General features: G+C 56.6%; 1 protein-coding gene across 6 annotated transcripts in view; it reads left to right on the forward strand.

Annotated features, from left to right (window-relative positions):
* Positions 1 to 1359: 1359 nt before the first annotated feature.
* Positions 1360 to 21940, forward strand: part of FLT4 (fms related receptor tyrosine kinase 4) — a 46456-nt gene continuing 25875 nt past the window's right edge. For 4 of the 6 annotated variants that reach the window (XM_073802884.1, XM_073802883.1, XM_073802881.1 and 1 more), the window contains exons 1-10: positions 1365 to 1489; positions 15341 to 15437; positions 16134 to 16378; positions 16574 to 16686; positions 16811 to 16973; positions 17181 to 17320; positions 17616 to 17784; positions 18073 to 18190; positions 20949 to 21103; positions 21193 to 21355. In XM_073802884.1, the coding sequence (XP_073658985.1) occupies positions 1423 to 1489; positions 15341 to 15437; positions 16134 to 16378; positions 16574 to 16686; positions 16811 to 16973; positions 17181 to 17320; positions 17616 to 17784; positions 18073 to 18190; positions 20949 to 21103; positions 21193 to 21355 (1430 nt within the window). In that variant the 5' untranslated portion in view covers positions 1365 to 1422. Of the gene's footprint in view, positions 1490 to 9636; positions 9821 to 15340; positions 15438 to 16133; positions 16379 to 16573; positions 16687 to 16810; positions 16974 to 17180; positions 17321 to 17615; positions 17785 to 18072; positions 18191 to 20948; positions 21104 to 21192; positions 21356 to 21940 lie in introns of those variants that run through there. The other 2 variants (XM_073802882.1, XM_073802885.1) reach the window with 2 other exon arrangements.

Consider the following 21940-nt stretch of genomic DNA (forward strand, 5'->3'; position numbering starts at 1 on the left):
AAGATAAAGCCAGGATTTGGGGGTTAGGGAGGGCTTCTGGAAAGCTAGTGCCATTCTATATACCTTGATCTGGAGGGTTGAAACATAGGTGTTTGCTTTAAAATTTACATTTATAATACATTGATATATACTTTCGGTATATTAAAACTAGACAAAAATTGAAAGAAAATCAATATATGGTTGAGAAAAAAAAATCTAACTTCGTTTATTTGGTTGCCTACTTTCCCCAACATTACTTATTAAACCATCTATATGTGATTACAACTTAATATATTCCATTCTTACTTGCACTTGAGATTTGGTAACTGTTGTTATCAACAATAGTTTTTGGCAAGGATGAATGGACTTTTGCGAGGGGTGGGTAAAGGGGAGGGATAGTAAAAGTGTAAATAAAAAAGCAGGAGTGGGAGATAGTCATCCTCATGGGATTTGTTTTTAAATAGGAAAATTCTAGAGACAGAACCGAAAAGAGAGAGGAAGTCTGTGAGAGGTTTGCCAAGTCAGAGAGCAAAGTGTCACCTGATAAAAGGACTTATGAATGAGCTCAGAGCAAAACTATTTGGAGGAAATCTAAAGAGGACATGCCTGAAGGATGGAGGTTGGTTATACTGGGTGCCTGGCTCAAGGGTACAGCCTCCATCTACACCACGTAGACGGTAACATAAAGTTTGCTGAATGTTCTCAAATATTTGATATATTGCTATTTTAAAATATGTTTATTGCTCATTTTTCTTACTTTAAACATAGTATTTATTTTTTAACATCTTTATTGGAGTATAATTGCCCTACAGTGGTGTGTTAGTTTCTGCTTTATAACAAAGTGAATCAGCTATACATATACATATGTCCCCATATCTCTTCCCTCTTGCGTCTCCCTCCGTCCCACCCTCCCCATCCCACCCCTCCAGGTGGTCACAAAGCACGGCGCTGATCTCCCTGTGCTATGCGGCTGCGAGTGGCATGGACATATATACACTACCAAACGTAAAATAGATAGCTAGTGGTAAACATAGCATTTATTGATGGAAGAAAATCACAGAAAAATACGTAGTGCCACATCTTGTCCAACCTTGACAGCGGGATTCATTCCCTTTTTAGCGCACAATTTAGGACTGGTCGGAGCAGCCCCAGGGCCGGCATGAAGGGCTGCGGTTGATTTGGAAGTGGGGCACGGACCAGCCTTCCCTCCACAGTGCAAAGCCAGCAACTCTCCTGTCTAGGCGGGATTCTCCCTAGGCTGCAGGGCGGGACGGAGAGGTGCGAGGGCTGCTTTAGATGCCAGGCCCTTTCCCGGGAGCCCCGCCCAGGCCCCGCCCAGGCCCGGCCGCAGCCCCGCCCCGGCCCCGCCCGCGCCTTGCCCCGCGCCCACACTCAGAGCCCGAGCCGCGGTCGCCCATCTGACCCGAGCCACAGCGGCCGGAGATGCAGCGGGGTGCCGCGCTGTGCCTGCGCCTGTGGCTCTGCCTCGGACTGCTCGACAGCGAGCGTGGTGAGCCCTCCGCCTGCCCCAGTGTACAGCTGGCCACGAGGGGGGACATTTTCCCTGGGCAAATGGTGGGACCTCACCGATGGGAGACGGGCGGGGGACAGGGCCCGCGGGACCCTCCGGCACGAGACAGGGTCGGGAGCCAGGGATTCAGACACCGGAAGGAGCACGGCGAGTCGGGCCGGGCTTGCCGGGATGAGGAAAGGGCGGGGACGGGGCGCGGGGCTGCACCGCAGCTTAGAGGTGGTGCTCAGTCCCCGACTGCGCTCCACAGTCTGTGGCTCAGCTCCCTTGGACCTGGGCCCCTTCGCGCTGCACCCTCAGCCTGGATCCTTCGCTTGCTTACACGCTTTCCCGCGAAGTCCAGGCACCGTACTGTTCTGTCCTCGAACCCGAGAGCACTGGGGATTGTACCCCCGCGCAGAGGCTGCAATCCCCGCCGAGTCGTAGACCTGGGTGCGCACTTCCCGACACCTCTAGTCTGCGCTCGAGATTGGTCCTCCAGAGGGAACTCTGGTTGGTGTCTACCTTCCCCAGGCCAAGGACTGCGGGGGCAGGGGCTCGGGATCGTGGGAGATAGGCGCTGTGTGGCGGATTGGGCGCAGGTGCCTGTTGGAACTTGAGGAGAATCTTGAGTCGGCAACTCGTAAGTGATCAGCATGGCAGAAGAGGCAGAAGGCCGGCCCTCGCCGTGTTTGAGGGGTAGGACCCCGGAAGGCCAATCTAAGGATCTTGGATCATAAGGCAGGGGCCGACAAGGACGGGTCTTAAACACAGGAGAGGCAAGGTCTGGTTTGTGATGGGAACACGACTGGAGGTTGCTGCTGAGGGATTGGAGGGAAGAGAGTGTGGGGGATGACGGAGGGAGCAGAGGGGTATGGTTGTTCGGAGATGTCAGGATAAAGCAGCAGGAATAAGGGGAGGATGAGCTGGAAGCCCATGCAAGATCTGGTGACCGTGGAAATCAGAGGGTGGAGGAGGGGTAATGGGTCCCCAGTGGTTGAGGGAGGAGTTCTGGGAGGTCTGAAGGGAAAGATGGGGACCTCGCTATTTTTAAACACCATGGGCATTGAATAGTGGCTTTACATGCTTCATTTCTTTTAATCCTCACAAGGGAGTGTTAGACCCGTTTTACAGATGGGAACACTTAGACGAAGGACACTTATAACTTCCCCCAAAGTCCCCGGGAAGCCAGTAGTAAGGGAAATTGTCAACCCAGGTCTTTGGATAACAGAGCTCTGTTCTCTGTGCCTATATGGGCTGAAGAGCTGAGGATAGTGGAGGTGAGGAAGGCGTGGGTGAACCTAGGGGGAGGAGGAGGGAGGAAGACATCTATCTGGCCTCCAAGTCAGGGCAGGTCTGAGCAGAGGGGCTGCCACTTGGCCCTTCCTCGCTTCCCTGCACCCTGCCCAGGACCAGGCTCTCACAGGTGCTCAGCATGTGTTAAGTGACTGAATGAGTGTGGGGAAAGAGTTGAATGGCGCCATGGCTGGGCTTTGGGGCAGAGGAGTGGGAGATCCCACCTTGAGGTGACATCCAGCAAGCACTGGGTGTAGTGTCCAAGGCTCAGGAGAGAGGCTGGGCTGGAGAGCTGGAGAGGAAGCAGACCAAAGGGTCTAGGATGGGAACCTCTCCCCCAAGGAGGGGACCAGAGAGGGAGAGGCTTCCAGGGAGACGGGAAACATTCGGCATGCAGGGTTTGAGGAAAACCAGGAGAGGCTTGTGTCCTGGTGCTCCTGAGTGGAGCAGAGTGGAAGGTGGAGGAGGGAGCGGGGATGAGGTCAGTCTTGCAGTGAGTGCAGGTGATTCTTACCAAAGTTGGGCAATGAAGGGGAAGAGAGAGAATGAAGCTAAGTGGCCCTTGGAAGGGGGGTGGACTAGGTCATGGCTCGTGGGGAGATGTCCCATGGAAAACAGACCATTGCCGCTGTCCCTGAGCCTTGCATTTGCACCACCCATTTCTGGGCTGAGGAGGGCCCTAAGAGCTGCCAGCCTGATGGGGGATACTGGAGCAGAAGCATAAACACTCCAGTGCAGCCAAGTGTCAGTGCAGCCAGAGTAGGAGGCCAAGTGCTGGCAGGTGAGCAGCCTGGCCGTGAAGCTGACTTCAAAGGTGTGATGTTGGTCCCAGAACGAGACTCTTGTCCTAACTCTACCCCTAAATTCCTTGCTATATCACCTGGGCTCCTCTCTTCCTTTCCTTGTGCGTCAGTTTCCCCATGCATAGGAGTGCAAGAAGCTGGCAAGCACTGAGGGGCTGTGCTTGGAGTTGGGCTTTTTGCCCCAGTAGTGTCCCTGTAGAGAAGGTAGGTGGCAGAGGTCACCTCCAACAGACTTTGTCTCTTGGAGCTTAGTCTAGAGTGAGGCTATTTGTGCCTCTGAACAGTGGGCAGTCAGCTCAGGGACATGGTGGGGAAGGAGGCAACTGCTGGGAAGCTTGGTTGGCCCAGCCTGAGGCTGCTGGCTCCTGCCATGGGCTGAGGCACACATGACCATCCCAGCTCTTCGCTGTCCCTGCTCCTCAGCCCTGAGCCAGACCCAGGTGTGGGGGTGGGGGTTGTGGATGCAAGTCAGTGCAGGCAGAATGTGGGGGCTGGGCCCATCTTACTTGGTGCCTGTGGATCAGTGGCTCAGTGCTCTGGGGACTCAAGTGTAGGTGCTGCTCACATCCCCAGCATGCCTGAGGCACCAGGTCAGTGTGGCTGAAGGCTCTCTGCCTCCCCAGAGCCCAGTGCCCACATGGCCAGGCACCAGACTGGGCATGAGGTATAACAAGGGGACTGTCTGGCCAGCTCCTTGCTGTGCCATCCCCACCCTGACCCCCAGGCAGTGGCACCCCAACCTGGGGAAGGGGACTGCAGTTTTGTGCAAGTTGAAAGGTATAGTGTCTGCTCTAGGCAGTCTAGGGAGGATTGGACCAAGCACATCCTGCAGGGGTTTCCTGAGCGCCAGACTAGCAGGAACACAAACATGGTATCGTAGCCCAGGGGCGAAAGTGCTCAGTGACCCAGTGGGGCCCAGCTGGTGGCTGTGGGCTGCTTCTAGCTTGGGGCTTCCTGGAGGGGTCTGCAGACTCCAGGGAAAGGGATTCCAGGTAGGGCAAAGACCCCCTCAAAGGCCCAGAGGCAGAAGAGTCAGATGGTGATCAGATGAAGCTAGACTCCTAGGGGCGGAGAGATGAGATGGAGGAGACAGGCAAGTGGAGGTGGCAGGAGCCAGCAGCACACCTGGAAAGGGGAGGTCTGAGCAGGGAGTCACCTGGTCAGATTCCCCTGAAGGCATCACCGGAGGGGTAAAACCAGATGCAAGCCCACAGCAAGGAGGCTGTGGGTGAACCCAGGAGATACGCCAGGGAAGGAGGTAGCAGGGGATGGTGGAGAGAAAGGGACAAGTGCCAGTCTCTGGCTTAAGCAACAAAACAGGTCATGAAATTGTTTACCAGATGGGGACCCTGAGAAGAGGAGGAAATGTGGGGAAAGATGAGACACTCCACTAGGGAGGCAGGGCCTCAAGTCGAAGGCAGGGAGGAGGAAAGTTGGGAGCACTTGAGTGTGATGAGGCAGAGGGGAGTCGGGGAACCCAGGGAAATTAAGTGGTGTCTCAGCCATTAGGGGAAGTTCTTCTCTATGTCTAGCTTACACCCCTCCTGCTGCCGCTTGGGTGTCCCCCCACTGCCCCGCCATTGTAGATTTCTCTCCACTAGGGCCTAGCCTGTGCCCCACAGCCCTGAGATACCCCTCAGAGAGGGGGGATGCGTAGGGAGAGGGGTCCGGAGAGCCTCTCACACTCCTTGCACCGACCTCTGAGCAAGACACAGCCGACGTGTCCAGCTGGAGCCAGGGATTCCTGAGTTTCGATCCTTTTCAGACACTGGCTTCCTCTGGGATCTCGGTTTTCCGGTCACGCCGAAGGGAGAAGCCTGGGAGCAGGAAGATGCGGGCTTTGGCGCTGGCTGCCGCTGAGGCTGGGTGTGGCTGACAGCAGGCACGCTGCTGCCTGGCTCTGGTGCCCCAGGCCACCCCCATCCCCGAGGCCTGGCTGGGGTGTGGGTGGCCCAGTGAGCAGGCACAGGTTTCAGGGTGGCAAGTGGGGGAGCCCCGCCACGTGGCCAGCGAGGTCAGCATGGGTTCATGGGAAAGGACTTGTCAGCCACAGGAGAGGACATCCTGCCTGCATTTCCCTCTTCCTGCAGCAGGAGCCCATGGCCCAGATTTAGCAGCGCTGGGGGGCCACCTCTGAGCCAGCTGGGCTGTCTGATAACACCACCCGTCCCGCTGCCACAGAGCAGAGCCCTGATCCCAGAAAGGCCAGGGCGACTGCCTGGCACAGTTGGCTGCACCCACAGCTGTGCTGCACTGGGAGCTCCACATCTATCAGGGTGCCCTTCCTCCCCATCTCACCCCCAGGGGGTACTCAGGCAGCCCACGGTCCCACTCAGCCTCTCCAACACTCCCTGCTTCCCAAAATTGCCTCTAGGCTGCTTCAGCAGGACCACTCTAAAACAAAGATCTGAGCCTTCCTCGGGCCACCCGCCCCCGCCGGCCCCTCTTGGGCTGATAGTACAGGCCCTCCTGCTAGGGTCCCAAGGGCAGCCGTATGTAGCCTGACATCCACCTAGCCTGCACCCATCACATACCCCAGCCTCAGCACATGACCTTTCTCCTGCTCCAGATACATGCAGAAGGCTACTGAGAATTCCAGGCAGAAGGTGATGCCGCTCCAAGTGGGAGGGGTCTACTAGGGCGGGAGGGGGGCTTCATTCCCACTCCCTGTGTGCCCCAGAAGCACAGAATCTAGGCTTTCAGGTAGGTTCAGGGGAAGCTCTTATCCTTATCCAACCTAAAGCACCATCCTCAAAGCTATCCTGAATTCTACCAAATGGAGTTTCGTTTGTATGAAGCAGCACTTATGTGCACACATACACGCACACACACTTGGAGTGTCTACCAGTGAAATGGTTAATCAAATTTCTTCACACTAGCGTGTGTGAAGATTTTAACCTTGTGACATAGGCTATTGTGCCCATTTTAAAGATTAGAAAATTAAGGCCAGAGGAATGAAATGGCTCATTAGATGCTAGAGCAGCTTTGAGGGAAGTGACAAGTGTCTGGTGCCTGGTGCCAGATGGCATAGGGGCTGAGGGGCAAGAAGGGGCAGGCATGGCAGGTGTTGTCCACATTCTCCAGGGAAAGCACTAGAGAGGTGGGCATGTGGGGTCCTAAATTTCTGACCACCTCGTGGACATTTTCACCTTGATGTCCTGTACAGCTTTCAAAAGCAGCATGCCACTAGACACATTGCTTTCCCCCAGGCCTACCCCTGGCAGATGTGCCTACTTCAGGGCAGGACATCTGCACCTCCATCCCTCGCCTCCACACCTGCCCACACACTGTGTGCTGTTGCTTTGTTCCCTGGATCCTCAAAGCCAGTCAAGAACAATCCAGGGTCAAGTCCATGCTGGGGATGCCACCCTGGAAAGGCTCTCATCCTTGCACTGAGGAACTGTCAAGTGCAGTGAGTCAAGCCGCTGCATGAAGCTGTGGAAACATGCAGAGAAGGCCCCAGGAGGGGACCTAAAATTGCGACCCTGGGGCTAGAGCAGGCACCAGGCAGGTGACGAGAGTGACTGGTGAGTCCCTTGAGAAGATCAGATTCCATCCCTAAGTAGCGGAGAGGCAGGAAATTGTTTTAGGCAGAAGAGTGATTTGTGTTCTAGAAGACTCCTTTGACCACTGGGAAAGGCCTGGACCAGTGGGGAGACACTGGTGTGGTGAGCCAGAGGAGGGATTTTGAGGCTGGCCAGGCAGTGGGGTGGCAAAGAAGGGGACTGGAAAAGGCAGCCCCAGAATGTCTAGGGGTGGCACTCGGGCTGGAAGGCATCTACTGCTAAGCGTCTGAGCTCTGCGAGTGCAAAGCACTTTGCCAAGTGGCAGGGAGAGGAGAGGGGCAGGCCTGGTGCTTCCAGCCACGCTGCTGTTGGTGCTGGTTCTGAGGAAGTATAGAGTAAATAGCAGCTTCCCATAATCCTGTCCCCCAAAGAGAACCTCTGACTAGCAAGTTAACCTCTGTGCCTTCGTTTTCTCATCCGCAAAATGGTAAGAATAGTACCCAGGGGGGCAATAGAGGGGTGTGGTATGCACAAGTGCATAGGCTGTGCTGGCATACAGAAAATGTTTGCTCTTGTTGTCTGTTGTTGTAACAGGGTATATTGAGGTAAGCAGAATTTGGGGGTCAAAGTATATGAGCATTTTTTTTTATTACTGTGAGTGCCTGTTTGTCCACATCCTTGCCAACACTGGGAATCCTCTATAGTTTTAACACTTGCTCATCTGGGTCGGGGATACTTCTGTGCCCTTTGGCTCATTGTTCTCCTCAGTGGGTGGTGTGGTATGAGGGCTGGGGGCGCCTGGCAGGAGACATCTGGGAAGCAGAGTCCTCTGGGGCTGGAGCTCAGGAGAGCTGCCAGGGAGGGTGGGGGGCTCAGAGGTAGGCTTGAAGCCCTGGGGTTGTGCCACCTCCAGGAGGAAGGAGCGCACCTTGAGCAGCTCCAGTTAAATGAGCCACCAAGAGCCTAAGGCTGGGCCTGTAACCCGGGGCCTTTCTCTGGGGCCTCATTCCTCCACACCATGCTCCATCTGTTCCACCTACCTGACAGTCCAAGGTCACCTGCACTCTGGTCTTTGCACATGTCCCTCTGCCCTCTGTGCCCTCCTCCTGGGCCAGCAAGCTCCTGTTCAGTCTACAAAGCCTATTTCAACTCACAGGAGCACTCCCTCCCACTGGCAAGGCTTTCTCTGACCGTCCCCCACCTTGGCACTTTGACCAAAGCAGAGTCACAGTGAGATGCAACTGCTGTGACATACAAAACAGTGGACAGACAGTGACAGTGAAGGTCTCAGTGTGCCTGAGCCAGCAACAGTTTATCCTTACAATGGTTCTTAGTGTGGTATTATGGTGGTCTGTGGTTCCCAATAATCTTGGGGACAATTCTCATTTCATAAGTTTGGAGCAGGGGAAGTGACTTGCCTGAGGTCATAGTCAGAATGACATTGTAGGGTGTGCAGCTGGGCTCACGGGGCTTCGGGCACTCTCTCTCAGTACAGCCCCTCCCATCTCAGCCCTGCAGGGTGGGAGGTAGGAGGACTGATGGACTATTGACCTCACCCTTGACCTCTGGAGGCACAGAGGCTGCCATCCAGGTGGTGGTGGGGGGACTCCAAGACAGAACACCCCTGAGCCTTCTTCCAAGGTCTATGCACAAGCCTGGCCCCAAGAATGAAGGGAGAGGGCCTTAGAGCCGGCTCTCCAACTCGGCCCACCCCTGGGACTGATGCATGGAGACCCCAACCTGGCCTCACCTGCCCCCAGTGCTTTCCCCTCAGCTTGCCTTCAATCTGCAGCCATGGGCCTGGCCCTGGCTGCCTCTGTCCTCCAGGGCACAGATGCTAAGGAGAGTGTGGACCAGACTAGCAGGACTGCAGTACAGCGCCTGTCACCCACCAGGTGACCATGACATTTCCTTGAAATAAGGAATTGCAAATGCAAAAACCACTACTGCTACACTCTGCCAGAGTATGTAGGGGCACCCCTGAGCTTACACACCATCCTGACATCATCCCTGGGTTGGTTGTGCTGAACCTGAGGACAGAGCCATGGGCCAATGACATCCTGGCCCCCAGGAGCCACACAAAGGTACAAACCTTCCCCATGTGGTGGGTGAGGGCCTGGTGTGCTCAGCAGGTGGATACTGGGTGTGGCTGGTGTCTTGACTGTGTGGCAGAAGAATTGGGAGGTGAAGCTGGTTAGAAGGGGGGGCCTGTTGGGCAGGGCATCACCCTGGAGGCCGGGCCAAGGGCATTCACAGCTCCAGAGGGCCACAAGGAGCCAGTGAAGGTGTCCGCTGGGCTGAGCAACAAATTGGAGGCCAGGAAGGAGACTGCTAGGGAGCAGAGAGGTAGGGAGACTGGCACTCGGGGTGGCAGTGGGAGAGAAGGAGATGGAGAGATGTGAGGGCTGAGTCCCAGGCAGGGATGGGCCTGGACTTGGTCAGACTTGGGCTCCTGCACAGCTGCTGGTTATCACTGATGTGGAGCCTGGAGCCTCAGTTTCCTCATTGCTGACTGGACTCGTGATCCCTCCCTCCCTCCCAGGCTACGTGAGGATCAAATGAGGCAGTGACTGCTGGGCTGTGGTTCAGTGCCTAACCCACAGGACTTCCCACCCCTCCTGCCTGCCCCTCACCCAGGATCCTGGTGTGCTGCTTCCACAGCCAGCGCCTGTGGCTGACCCCAGGGTCCCACTGCCCAAGGCTGCTGACAGCACAGAGAAGAGGAGGTATGCTCTCTGGCCTCCCTGACCTCGGCCTGGCGCCTGCCCGGATTGCTCTGCTCAGGCTAGGGGGCCAGGGCTGCTGGCCAGGGGAAGGAAGAAGCCAGTTCCTGGGTCAGGAACAGGAAGGCAGGGGGAGTGCGGCAGAAGCCAGGATGACAGTGCTTCCTGCTTCGGGAAGGGAAGGACAGCGGGGACAGACAACAGCCAGGCAGGAAGGATGCGCCTTCTTTGGGGTTTCAGGTGGGGGCTGGGCAGCACGGAGCCTCTGGGCATGGCAAACTAGGCCTGAATCTGCCCCAGCTGCTGAGCAGCCTGTACAGATGGTCACCAGGGAGCCTGGCCTTTAAAACCAGAAACATCTTTTCCAAAGGAACAACAAGGTTTGAAAAAGCTCCAACCCAAAGAAAGACCTCAGAGGTTTGTTAGGCCAACCAGTCAGCCATTCATCCCTCCTTCCATCCACCCATTCTTCCATCCATCCATCCATTCATCCATCTATCCATCTGCCTGTCCATCCCTCTATCTGTCCATCTGTCCTTCCATCTAGCCATTCTTTCTTTTTTCCACCTTTCCATCCTTCCATCCATCCATCCGTCTGTCCATTCAGCTAACCATCTTTCCTTCCATATTTCCACCCATCCATCCATCCACTCAACCTTCCATTCACCCACTCATCCATCCATCCATCCATTCGTCCATCTGTCCATTCGTTTATTCATTCAACAAGGATCTATGGAGCCTTGACTCTCTGTCAGTGCTAGGCATGGAGTGGGGTAGAAAAGAGGACTGTTTGGGTCCCCACAGCCTGGAGGCCATGGTGGCTGGAGGACAAGAATAGGACGTGAGAGTGGACCAAGAGGGTGTGGAGGGGGGGCGGGGGCCAGGCCACGGTCAGAAGTTTGGATTTTCTTTAAAGTGTAGTGGAAAGTCACTGACGAAATTTAAGCAGGAGCATGATTTGTCTCCTTTGCGTTAACTATCTCTGTCAACTGTGTGAAGGATTGGAGGAGGGCAAGAGTGGGCCAGGGGCTACTGTGGGGGTGAGTGCAGTTGGTTAGGCTCCAGCAGGAGAGTGGGGGCTGGCTCTGGGATGCTTTGGTGGTGGGTGAATGGGCCAGGGTGGGAGAGGTGGGTATCCACAGGAGCTCCCATCTGGGGAGATGGGAGCTATCAAGGAGATAGCTTTGGCAGGGGTGGAGAGGATGTGAGTCTGCAGTTCAGCAACAGAAATGTGGAACTCAAGGTGTCTGTGGGATGGCCAAGTGAAGTGGCAGCTGGATACTTAAGGCTGGAGTTGAGCAAAGGGGTCTGGGCTAGAGGTAGAGATTTCGCAAGTATATGGACGCTTAGGAGAGAGACTGGTACAGAAGAGAAAGTGAGGAGCTGCAGCACTTGGTGTTGGACAGAGGGGACGGAGGACGAGGGGAGAGTGAGCTCACAGAAGCTAGCAGAAGAGGGAACAGCTCTGCTCTCTGCCCTGGAGGGCCTCCCACAGCAGCATGGAAGTCACAGGATACCTTGACCAGTGGCTCCATGAAGCAGGGGAGGGGGCTGCACCCTGTGGGAAGATGAGCAAATGTGAGAGCAAGGAGTCAGCGAGCAGAGTTTTTGCTAGGAATGGGAATAGAAAAGAGGAAGGGAATATAGGATCAAGGAATTGAGGAGTTTTTGTTTGTTTATAAGATGCGGGATGATTCCATAGAGAAAAATTGGTAATCAGGAAAGAAAGAAATTATCTACAGTGGTCAGATCTGGGGGGTTGGGATCCCTAGCTCAATGGAGGGCTTTGCCTTGGGAGCAGGAATGTCAGAGAGTTTCCAGGGCCTAGGGCAAGGGTGTGGGATTTAGATGTGGGAAGATGAGGTGTCTCCATCTGATGGCTCTACTTCATTAGTGCTGAGAATGAGAGAGAAGGGAACACCCTGAACTGCAGCCCGGGGGTCATTTAGGGTCTGCCAAAAGGAAAAGAAAGGGGAGGCAGCAGCATGGGGCTCTGGCTTTGTGCTGCAAGCCGAGCCACTGAGGGACATGGGTGCTGCAGGGTTGCGGTGGAGAGCAGGGGCAAGGGAGCATTCAGAATGATGGGCCATGGGACATGCAGTGCCAAAAGAGAGGTGAGGCCAGGAGGAGGTAGCAATGCAGAGGGGTCCTTGGCCTCAGAGTTTTGATGAGGTTGAAGAACTTAGCAGTGGTGGGACAGTGGCACCTGGCAGGAGGCAGAGGAGGCAAGGAGAGAAGTGCAAGAAGATAGGCACTCAGTGATGGCACAGCTTCTGGTGGGGACCAAGTCCAGGGTATGCCCAGGAAGTGAGGGGCTGAAGGGAGGAGGGAGGACAATGGAGATGAGGACTGCAAAGGCCAGGGTGCTGGTGACTCACCCGTGTGGATGTCGAAGTTATGAGGAATGGCCTGAGTTGGGGTGGAGGGGCCTGAAGAGCTCGGAGCAGAGAATGAGGGGAAGTGACCAGGACAGCAGCTGATGACAGCTTTAGTGGGGAGTGGCTGGTGCTGCTGGAAAAGGGGAAGTGACTGCAAGGAGTTCTCTGATGTGTGCAATGGGAGCAATAATCACCCCAGGGGCAGTGGTGTCCTCAGAAAGCCAGGTTTCAGTTAAGGCAGGAAGGATGGAGGAGGACAGTGATGTCTGCAGTGAAGACTACTGATCACACAGGGTCCAGTGGAAGTGACTGAAGAAAGAGAAGCACTGGGGAAATTCAGGGCACGTGGCAACAAAGGAAAGGCTCTCTCAGATGGGTGAAATGGTTGGCAAACACTATGGATCTTCCCGTTTAGCACACTGATGGAGATGCTTCCTTTGGTGGTATGGTGGCCTCTAGGGAGGAAACTCCTATAGGCTCCATCCCCCATCCATCCACTCAACCCACCCACCCTCCCACATATCCATCCATTTATTCATCTGATCATCCATCTTCCATCCGACCATCCTTCTATCCATACCCTCAATCTTTGGTGTGCACCTCTTTTGTATTAAGGTTAGAAAGATGAATAACATACAGCCTCTGTTCGGATGTGACCAGAAAACCACAGTTCAGTCCAATAAGTGTTCTAACACCATGAGCCTAGGAGGCCAACACTGCCTGAGTAACAGTGACTGCCCCATAGAGAAGGGACTCATGAACTAGACCCTGAAGAGGGAGCTCCACAGGAGGGAAGGAAGTACAAATGTCCAGGGCAAAAAAAATTAGCAGACAGAGACTTCAAGATATGAAAAACCTGGCACTTTGGGACAATGGTGAGAGGTCTGTTCCTCTCAGATGTGTCAGGAGTTGAAGCTGGAGAGAAGGGGAGTAGGCAGAAGGGAGAGGGCTGGGGTCCCCCACTTTATCTTAGAAGCAAAGAGGAGTTGCACAAGGAAGCTGGGCTGACAAATGCCATAGCTCTGTTGCCAGGGTGCCAGGTGTGTGCCCTGGAGGAGCACCCCAGAGAAGGGGACCCTTGCTTGGCCTCCCCAGGGGCCCCAGGGCAATGCTGCAGGCCTCACCATGCAGGCATACATAACCCAGGGCAGGTGGGTCCTGGCCGCTGCACCTCTCCTCTGGTGCCCACATGCCAGCCTCAGGCCTGACTCCTGACTGGTCCACAGGGACAGCCAGTTCTTTCATCCCCTCACAAGTCCAAACCCAAGTCCATCATTCCCCTCTCCCCCCACTTATGTAGCTCAGAGGCCAGTTTGCCTGGCATGGCTTTATTCACTTTCCACTGCCTGGAAAATCCTACTTCTCTTTCAAAGCCCATCTTAGTGGTGTCCGCCTCGGATTCCTTCCTGGCCCCTCAACACCAGAGCAGAGCCTACCCACTGTGGGGCTCCTACACCCCAGCAGCCCTGGGGGTACATGGTAGGGAGATGTGATGCGGGGGCTGGTACCACCCTGGGGAGGAGTGGACCTGGTGGCAGAGCCCAGGGCTACTTTCCCATCTCGGGGCCCCAGGGTGGGGCGACTGTCCTGAGTGCCAGGAGTGGGTGCACTGGATTCGAGTTAAGGAGAGACTTCAGTGTTCACAGCATCCGGCTAGATGAAGGGCTGCCTTCTTAGGGCTGTGGTGTAGTCCAGCTGGAGGGTCTCAGTTTCCCTGGCTGTACTAGATACTAGTGGGATTAGATGCTGGATGAGGGCCTTCTGCCTCTGACCTACGGTGGGGGGGTACCTAGAAAAGTTTGGCCAGCAGGAGGCACAGAGGGAGAGGCCAGCCAGGCCCTGGCAGCCAACTTGTCCAGGTGATGCTGAAATGAGACCTTGGGGTGCAGAGTGTGCCGTCCTGGTGCCTCTTCCTAGGGCAGCTTGGGGTCAGGGTGGTGTAGAACCAAGTATGGTGGGGATTCCCCCAGCCTCTGCCTCCCACAATTAGCTGCCAGGGCAAGACCCCAAGCCTCAGGGAGCTGGGCTGGAAAGGGCAGAGAAGCTGAACCTGTAGGACTGGGGGCTGGGGCAGGATAGTGCGCTGTGCCCCCCAGGAGGACAGGGACTTGGGGGAGGGACAGGACGCAGCCCTGGGCCTCCGGCCACACAGTCCTCTCTTCCTGTTGTCTCAGGATGGTCCTGGCAGGATGCATCTGCTAGAGTTCCAGGTCCAGACCTCCCCTGGGGCCTGCTCCCACCCTCCCCCAGGATCACACACACACACACAAATTCACATGCGTGCACACGCAGACATGTCAATGACACACACACAAAGTCACACACAACACTCACATATCAGTCCTATAAACACAGATCTATGCACACACAGAGACAACACACACGCGTGCATGTGCACACACACATGCAAACACTACACACACTATCCTGCTGGGAGGAGGATGGGGAGTAAGGAGCTGCGTGGGCAGCAGGGCCAAGGTCCTGGAGGGCCACAGGACGGTGTTTAACCAGGCGAGGCAGTTACCTGTTTGGGGATTAGCCCTTTTGGAGGAATGGGGGGCTGAGGCAGGGAGAGCAGGGAGAGGAGAGCTGGGGCAGCCAGAGGGCGCCTTGGGGGTGAAGAGAAACTGATGGAACCAAGGACATGTGAGCTGGACTCCATGGGACATGGGAGAGGGCGAGGTCACAGGCAGGATTCCAGGGAGAAACCGAGGCCTGAGTTCTGTGCATGTTTGGCAGTCTGCACTGTGCAGGTCTCCCTCACAAACAGTAGCTGTGCATCTGGGGGGAGGAGCCTTCAGGCAGAAATGTGGGGGTCACAATGCCGAGGAGATGTGCTCCAGGCCTCACCCAATGTAGGATGAGGCCTGTGGTCTCCCCTATTGACTTCATGTTGACAGCTCTGCTCATGCGGGGCTAGAGGTTCAGTCCAGGGCTCAATCAGGGCTCACTTGGGGCTGGGCCCAGTCTGCAGCCAGGGGGCAACCTGAGGTGGAGGTTACCAGTTGTCTTGGGGCCTTATAGGTACTGCTCAGGGCTGAGAGCCTAGGCAGCCCCTGCCCGGGGAGGGGCCCATCAGCACCGGATGGATGTCACCATGTGAACTCATGACCCAGTCCCCTGCTAACCCTATCTCCCACCCCAGGCCTGGCGAGTGGCTACTCCATGACCCCCCCAACCCTGAACATCACGGAGGAGACACACGTCATCGACTCCAGTGACAGCCTGTCCATCTCCTGCAGGTATTCAGCCCTCAGCCAGGAGGGCAGGGGACTGGGTCCCTCCTACCTGGCAGGCCAAGGAGACTACAGAAGGCCAAGCAGATGGTGGCGGAGCACCCAGAAGGCAGCCTCTCCCCAGGGCAGAGGCCTCGAGGCTTAGGGTTGCTTCCAAGTGGCTTGAGTTGTAGGTGCCTGGAGGCATAGACCATCCCCTGCTCTGCAGACACAGGCACCCTGCACCCACCCCCATTTCACCCATACCCACCCCTCTTAATTTCATATGGACCACAGATCAGTCACCCTGCATCCACCCTTGGGTCACCCACACTGACCCCAGGCCACCCCATGCCCATGCCCAGGTCATCCTGCATGGACCCCAGGTTGCCTGCACCCACCCTCAGCCACCCTTCACTGGCCCTAGGCCCACCCACACAGACCCCAGACCTGTTATCTTCCCTGCAGCCCCAGCTATAATCTGAGGCTCAGGCTTCTCTGCAGGACAGCCTGCCACATGCAGGCCCAGGAGCCAGGCAGAGGCCCCAAGGGTCTCAGGGAGCACCCTGCCCCAGGTTCATGGTATGTGCCCAAACGCTGGTCTGCCCTGACCTCTGGGTGAGATAAGCTATGGGCCAGGCTTGGCTCCTGAGGAGGTTCCACAGGGACTGTCCCCCAGGGCTGCAGCCTGGGCCCCTCTTGATGTCCTGCATCCTCTGCCAGGGGGCAGCACCCCCTGGAGTGGGCCTGGCCAGGGGCTCAGGATGCACCAGTCACAGGGGAGAAGGACGGCGAGGACATGGGGATCGTGCGAGACTGTGAGGGCACAGATGCCCGGCCCTACTGCAAGGTTCTGCTGCTGCAGCAGGCCCACGCCAATGACACGGGCAGCTACCGCTGCTACTACAAGTATATCAAGGCTCGCATTGAGGGCACCACTGCAGCCAGCACCTACGTATTTGTGAGAGGTGAGAGGGGTCCAGCACTCACCCATGCGGCCACTCAGGAGCCACAGGCAGGGTCCTGGGTCCTGGAGGGGTGGCTGGCACCTGCACCCCCACCCCCAGCCTTTGAACCCCATGGGGCTGCCCTGCAGCCTCAGACCTGGGCAGAGACCCCCTGAGCCCCGCCTTCCCCTCCCACAACATGCCCCCTCTCCTCAGACTTGGAGCAGCCATTCATCAACAAGCCGGACACACTGCTGGTCAACAGGAAGGACTCCATGTGGGTGCCCTGCCTGGTGTCCATCCCCGGCCTCAACGTCACGCTGCGCTCGGTACAACCCCACGCCAACACCCACCCTGGATCTGGCCCTCCAGTCCTGTCCCTGGGAAAACTGCTGCTTCTCTGGCCAAGAGGAAGGGGGCAGCTGGGCGCTGACAGCCACCATGTCTCTACAGCAAAGCTCAGCACTGTGGCCTGATGGGCAGGAAGTGGTGTGGGACGACCGCCGGGGCATGCGTGTGCCCACTCCCCTGCTGCGCGATGCCCTGTACCTGCAGTGTGAGACCACTTGGGGTGGCCAGGCCTTCCTATCCAACCCCTTCCTCGTGCATATCACAGGTAGGGGCTGCCTAGGGCTGTAGGGCCCTCACCCAGCAACCACTCCCCATGTCTTGGGAGGAGAACTGCAGGAAGAGGACAGGGACCCCCCCATTTCACAGTAATGAAGCTGTAGGTGCCATGGTTTGGCTGGTCTCAGTGGGTGCCCTGTACTCTGTGCACGTTGTCCTATGAGGGACATGGGGGTCACTGTGTGTGTGTCACCAGGAAATGAGCTCTATGACATCCAGCTGTTCCCCAAGAAATCACTGGAGCTGCTGGTTGGGGAAAAGCTGGTCCTGAACTGCACTGTGTGGGCTGAGTTCAATTCGGGTGTCACCTTCGACTGGGACTATCCAGGGAAGCAGGTGAGGTCAGCAGCCCTGCCAGGGGCTGTGACTGAATCATCCCCAGGAATCCCCATCACTACCCACACTCACCCTGGTCAGGCACACACTTACCTCTGTGTAGAAGAGGTACAGGCTCAGTCCTGCCCCAGGAGCCCCTGTCTGATACAGAAGTTTTCCTATCCTGAGGAAAACTCTGGGTCTGGGTCCAAGGCTTCTGGAGCTATTGCTGGCTGGGCTGGGGTGTGTGCCTATGGGGGTTAGTTCTCTCAGAGCCAGCCTGCTCTGACCCTATGCTTCCCCTGGTCCTGGGCAGGCAGAGCGGGGTAAGTGGGTGCCGGAGCGGCGATCCCAGCAGACTCACACAGAGCTCTCCAGCATCCTCACCATCCACAACGTCAGCCAGCACGACTTGGGCCCATATGTGTGTCTGGCCAACAATGGCATCCAGCAATTCCAGGAGAGCACTGAGGTCATTGTGCATGGTACGGCCTGTCAGGTCATTGTGCCCAGCATGGCCTGGGCTAGGTCAGTCGTCAAGCCTGGGGAACAAGGGTTCTTGTGCAGTGTGGGCCCAGGGTCATAGGTCATGGTGCACCTGAGCAGTGTGGCGTCCAGCCAGAGGGAAGGGAGGGCCGTGAGTGGACGGACTGCCCGGTTCCCACACCACAGAAAGCAGGGCATCTGGCCACTGGGGGTGGCTGTGAATCCCTGGGTGGTGGTGGGTCAGCGATGCTGGACCCAGCTTTACCCTGATGCCTCCCGTCTGGCAGAAAAGCCCTTCATCAGCGTCGAGTGGCTCAAGGGTCCCATCCTGGAGGCCACGGCAGGAGACGAGCTGGTGAAACTGCCCGTGAAGCTGGCAGCATACCCCCCGCCGGAGTTCCAATGGTACCTCCCTCGCTCCTGCCCCTCACTACCCACCAGGTCCAATGCAGAAAAGAACCACAGGGAGGGAAGGGCAGCATTCTCCCCACCATGGCCTACTCCTTGAGACTTGGATGGGGAACTGTCCCCACTATCAGAGCCTGCACCCTGGGCAGGGAACCCTTATGAAGATTCTAAGGAATATGCACATAATGCGATATTTTGGCTAGAGGAAAGGTTGGCCTGAATTGCCGCTAAACTGTGAAAGAGTGTAAATACCGGTCTCCTGTTATGTGTGGGTGTGTGTGGGCACAACATAGGGCTTTATCTAACTGTTTCCTGCACCCACTCAGCCTCTCTGAGGGCCCCCGCTGGAGGGTGTCATAGAGGGATGACTTCAGGTTTCCTAGGCCCCTCTCCAAACAGGTTGCCACACCCAGGATCCTTCTAACCAGAATTTTGGAGATGTCACAGGGGTTTCACAAATTATTATGGTGCTGGGCCCTGGGCTGATGTGTGTGGCAGTGGGCTAGAACTTCCGGAAGGCCTTCAGGCTCCAGATCCCCAGTTCTGGTGTGTGACCTGAGAGTATGGTCTCCCTTGCAGGGTATGCCAAGTGTCAGTGAGGGGTCCCTCACTGGTGGCTTCACCCTCACCGGGCACTCCCAGAGAGCTCCCAGAGAGCTCAGGAAGGCATAGCACCCCACCATGCACCCTTCGGCCATCTGAGCAGTCCACTTGGCCTGACCCTGGGAGGTCACACTCTAGCCTGACCCTTATCGTACACTTGAGGAAAACAGGCCAGGAAAGGGGAATGGCATTCCTGCCCAAGCCCTGAGCCTCCTGGGAGGAGTCTGCTCCATTCTTTCACAGTTGGCCAGAGGAGCCTTGCCTTCCCAGCCAGGAGCACCTCCCACCAGGCAGGATGACATTTGCTGAAAGCCTGGAGCTGGACAAGCAGAAGCCCAGACATTCTCAGCCAGCATCCCACTTCATTGGCCATAGGCTGGAAACAGGCTTCTCCTGGGAGAGCCCCCAGATGCCCTGGGCCTGCGCCTTCTGTGACCCTACCTCTGAGGCCACAGGCTTTGGGGTCCATCAGGGGCATCTGGTACAGGACCGGGACCCTTGAGACAGGGTCCAGAAGGGCGCTGATGCAGTCTGGAGCCTCCCTCACAGGTGCGGTCTCTTGGAGACGCCTAGGGCCCAGTACCCTGCCCTTCAAGGCCAGTAGTACTGACCCTGTCTAGGAGGGTGGCCAGCTCTGTTGCATCAGAGATCTGGCCCAGGCCTGATCCTCTGGCAGCTGACTGCCTCTCACCATTCCCACCACATCTGGCCTTTCTTTTCTCACTTGGCCAATACCTTCCTCCAAGAAGTGCTCAGCTGGGCCCACTGTTCACAGAGACACCTGCCCCAGGGCACTAACGGTGACCATAGCTCCGCAGGGGCCAACTCTTCCAGGTAATCGTGTGATGATTATGAGTAAGTGAATGGATGGATATCTAGTGGACAGACAGACAGGCTGGTCCTGGTTCCCAAAGCAGCCTCTGTGTGGCCGGCATCGGGCTGACCCTAAAGGCCATATCTTGGGTAGGCCTGACGACACCTGCAAGAAGGTTCATTTGGTTTCCCTGGTTTTCAGATGAGGACACAGGGGCTTGGGTCAGTGAAGCAGTTCACCTAGGATCACAAATGGGGCAGGTGGCAACCAGGATTCTGCACCAGAGACCAGCAGACCTCACAGCCTTGGTCCTGCTCTGCCCTGTTGTGTGACTCTTGGCAAGTCACGTCTCTTCTGACTGGGCTGTGGTGTTGCAGCTGAGGGTCAGACCCCCGCATCCCCCTCACTGTTACTCTCTGCCCCGAGGGCTGTGCTTCTCCTAGTGATTCTCTGGCTTAGTAAACCAGGGTAAGGCACCTGCCTAAGGGAGGGCAGCTTCCAGGCAGAGTCCAGAGCTTGGGTTGCAGGAGCACTGCCTACAGTACTGGGGAGGAGTCTCCTTTGGGATGTGAGTTTATTTATTCATTCACATGTGCGTCGAGCACCTACTTGTGCTGGGCGCTGCTCTACGTGTAGGGGATATGGCAGTGAGGGGACAGTCCCTGTACAGCTCAGTAGGGGAGACGGACAGTTAACAGACATACATGTGAACACTAACATGCAGATGGGCAGGCACAGGCCCGAGGGCCAGCTCCCGGTTCACACAGCTTCTCTGACGAGTGGGTGATATGAATATAGGAGAGAGGGAGACTTGCAGGTGTCTAGCATCCAAGCAAGGCAGGACAGTGAGTTGCATAGCCCTGGGGAGGGGGCAGGGCAACAAGAAGTCCCCATATCTGGAGAGCTCCAAAAAGGGCAGAGCCAGGGTCAGGGCTCCTGGACCCGCATGTGGTAAGGAGCTGTGCCCCTTGGGGACTGCACCTCCACCCCTTCACAGCACACACTAGTGAAGCCTATGAGAGACAGACAAGGCCCCCTGGGGACTGCAGTTGTCCCTGAGCCTATAGGTGTTGTGAGACCCGGTAGGTTGAGCCTGGAGACCATCCCCATAGCCTTTAGGCCATCTGTTCCCCAGTCCAGAGTCAGTTGCCGCAGCCCACACCCCTACTACTCTTCCCAGCAGCCTGGTCTGGTGCAGGAGGGGCCTCTTGCTCCTGGCCACTCCTGCCTCCTGACAGTATATCTCAGTTGTAGGGGCTGGGGTGCTTCATGGAAGGAGTGCCAGGACAGGGCCAGGGTGGGGTCCGCAAAGCCCCCTGAACTCCCTTCCTGGTCCAGGTACAAGGACAGAAAGGCAGTGTCGGGGCGCCATAGTCCACACGTTCTGGTGCTCAAGGAGGTGACAGAAGCCAGTGCGGGCATCTACACCCTCGCCCTGTGGAACTCCGCGGCCGGCCTGAGGCGCAACATCAGCCTGGAGCTGGTGGTAAATGGTATGTGTGGGCAGGACAGGAGAGGAGATGGTGGATAGGTGGGTGTGGTGGGGGAGGCTGACTGATTGGCTGTCTGCCTGTGTCCCCAGTGCCTCCCCACATCCACGAGAAGGAAGCCTCCTCCCCCAGCATCTACTCCCGCCATAGTCGCCAGGCCCTCACCTGTACTGCCTATGGAGTGCCCCCTCCTCTCAGCATCCAGTGGCACTGGCGGCCGTGGACGCCCTGCAAGACCTTCACCCAGCGCAGCCTGTGAGTGTGGCTCCACCCTGTCTCCCCTTACTTCCCAGCCCAATCTCCAACCTCAGTCATAACCCCCACTTACTGTCCACAGCCCTCCCCAGACCCCTGCTCTAAACCCGAACCCTATCGCGATTCAGGGATTGTAGCCAATCCCTGACCTCACCTCGCCTGAGCAAGGCTCACTTATATCAGTCAGGCCGGGCTGGACACTGGGGATGGTCCAGCCCACCCACCTCCCTTGAAAGCAAAGCCCTCCTGACACACAATTGCATATCTGGAGAGGACCTCTGGGCACCAGGGAGGACACCTCTCACAAAACAGGCAGACCTAGGCTAGTTTTGTGAGACTTGTACCAAGCCCCAAGGCACACTAAGTATGTCCAATGCTCATCAGCTCATCTGTGCAGCGCTCACCATGACCCCTTAGAGAGGAGAAAAGTAAGGTCAGAGAAGGGATGTACCTTTCCTAAGGTCATGGCAAAATAAGCAGCAGATCTTGCCCCACTGCTGGGCCACACTGCCCTACCTGACTGGGCGCCAACAGGAGAGTCTGGGAGAACAGAGAAAACTTGGACAAACAAGGACCTGGAATGGA

This window comes from Tursiops truncatus, chromosome 3, assembly GCF_011762595.2.
Source record: "Tursiops truncatus isolate mTurTru1 chromosome 3, mTurTru1.mat.Y, whole genome shotgun sequence".
Lineage (NCBI taxonomy): Eukaryota > Metazoa > Chordata > Mammalia > Artiodactyla > Delphinidae > Tursiops > Tursiops truncatus.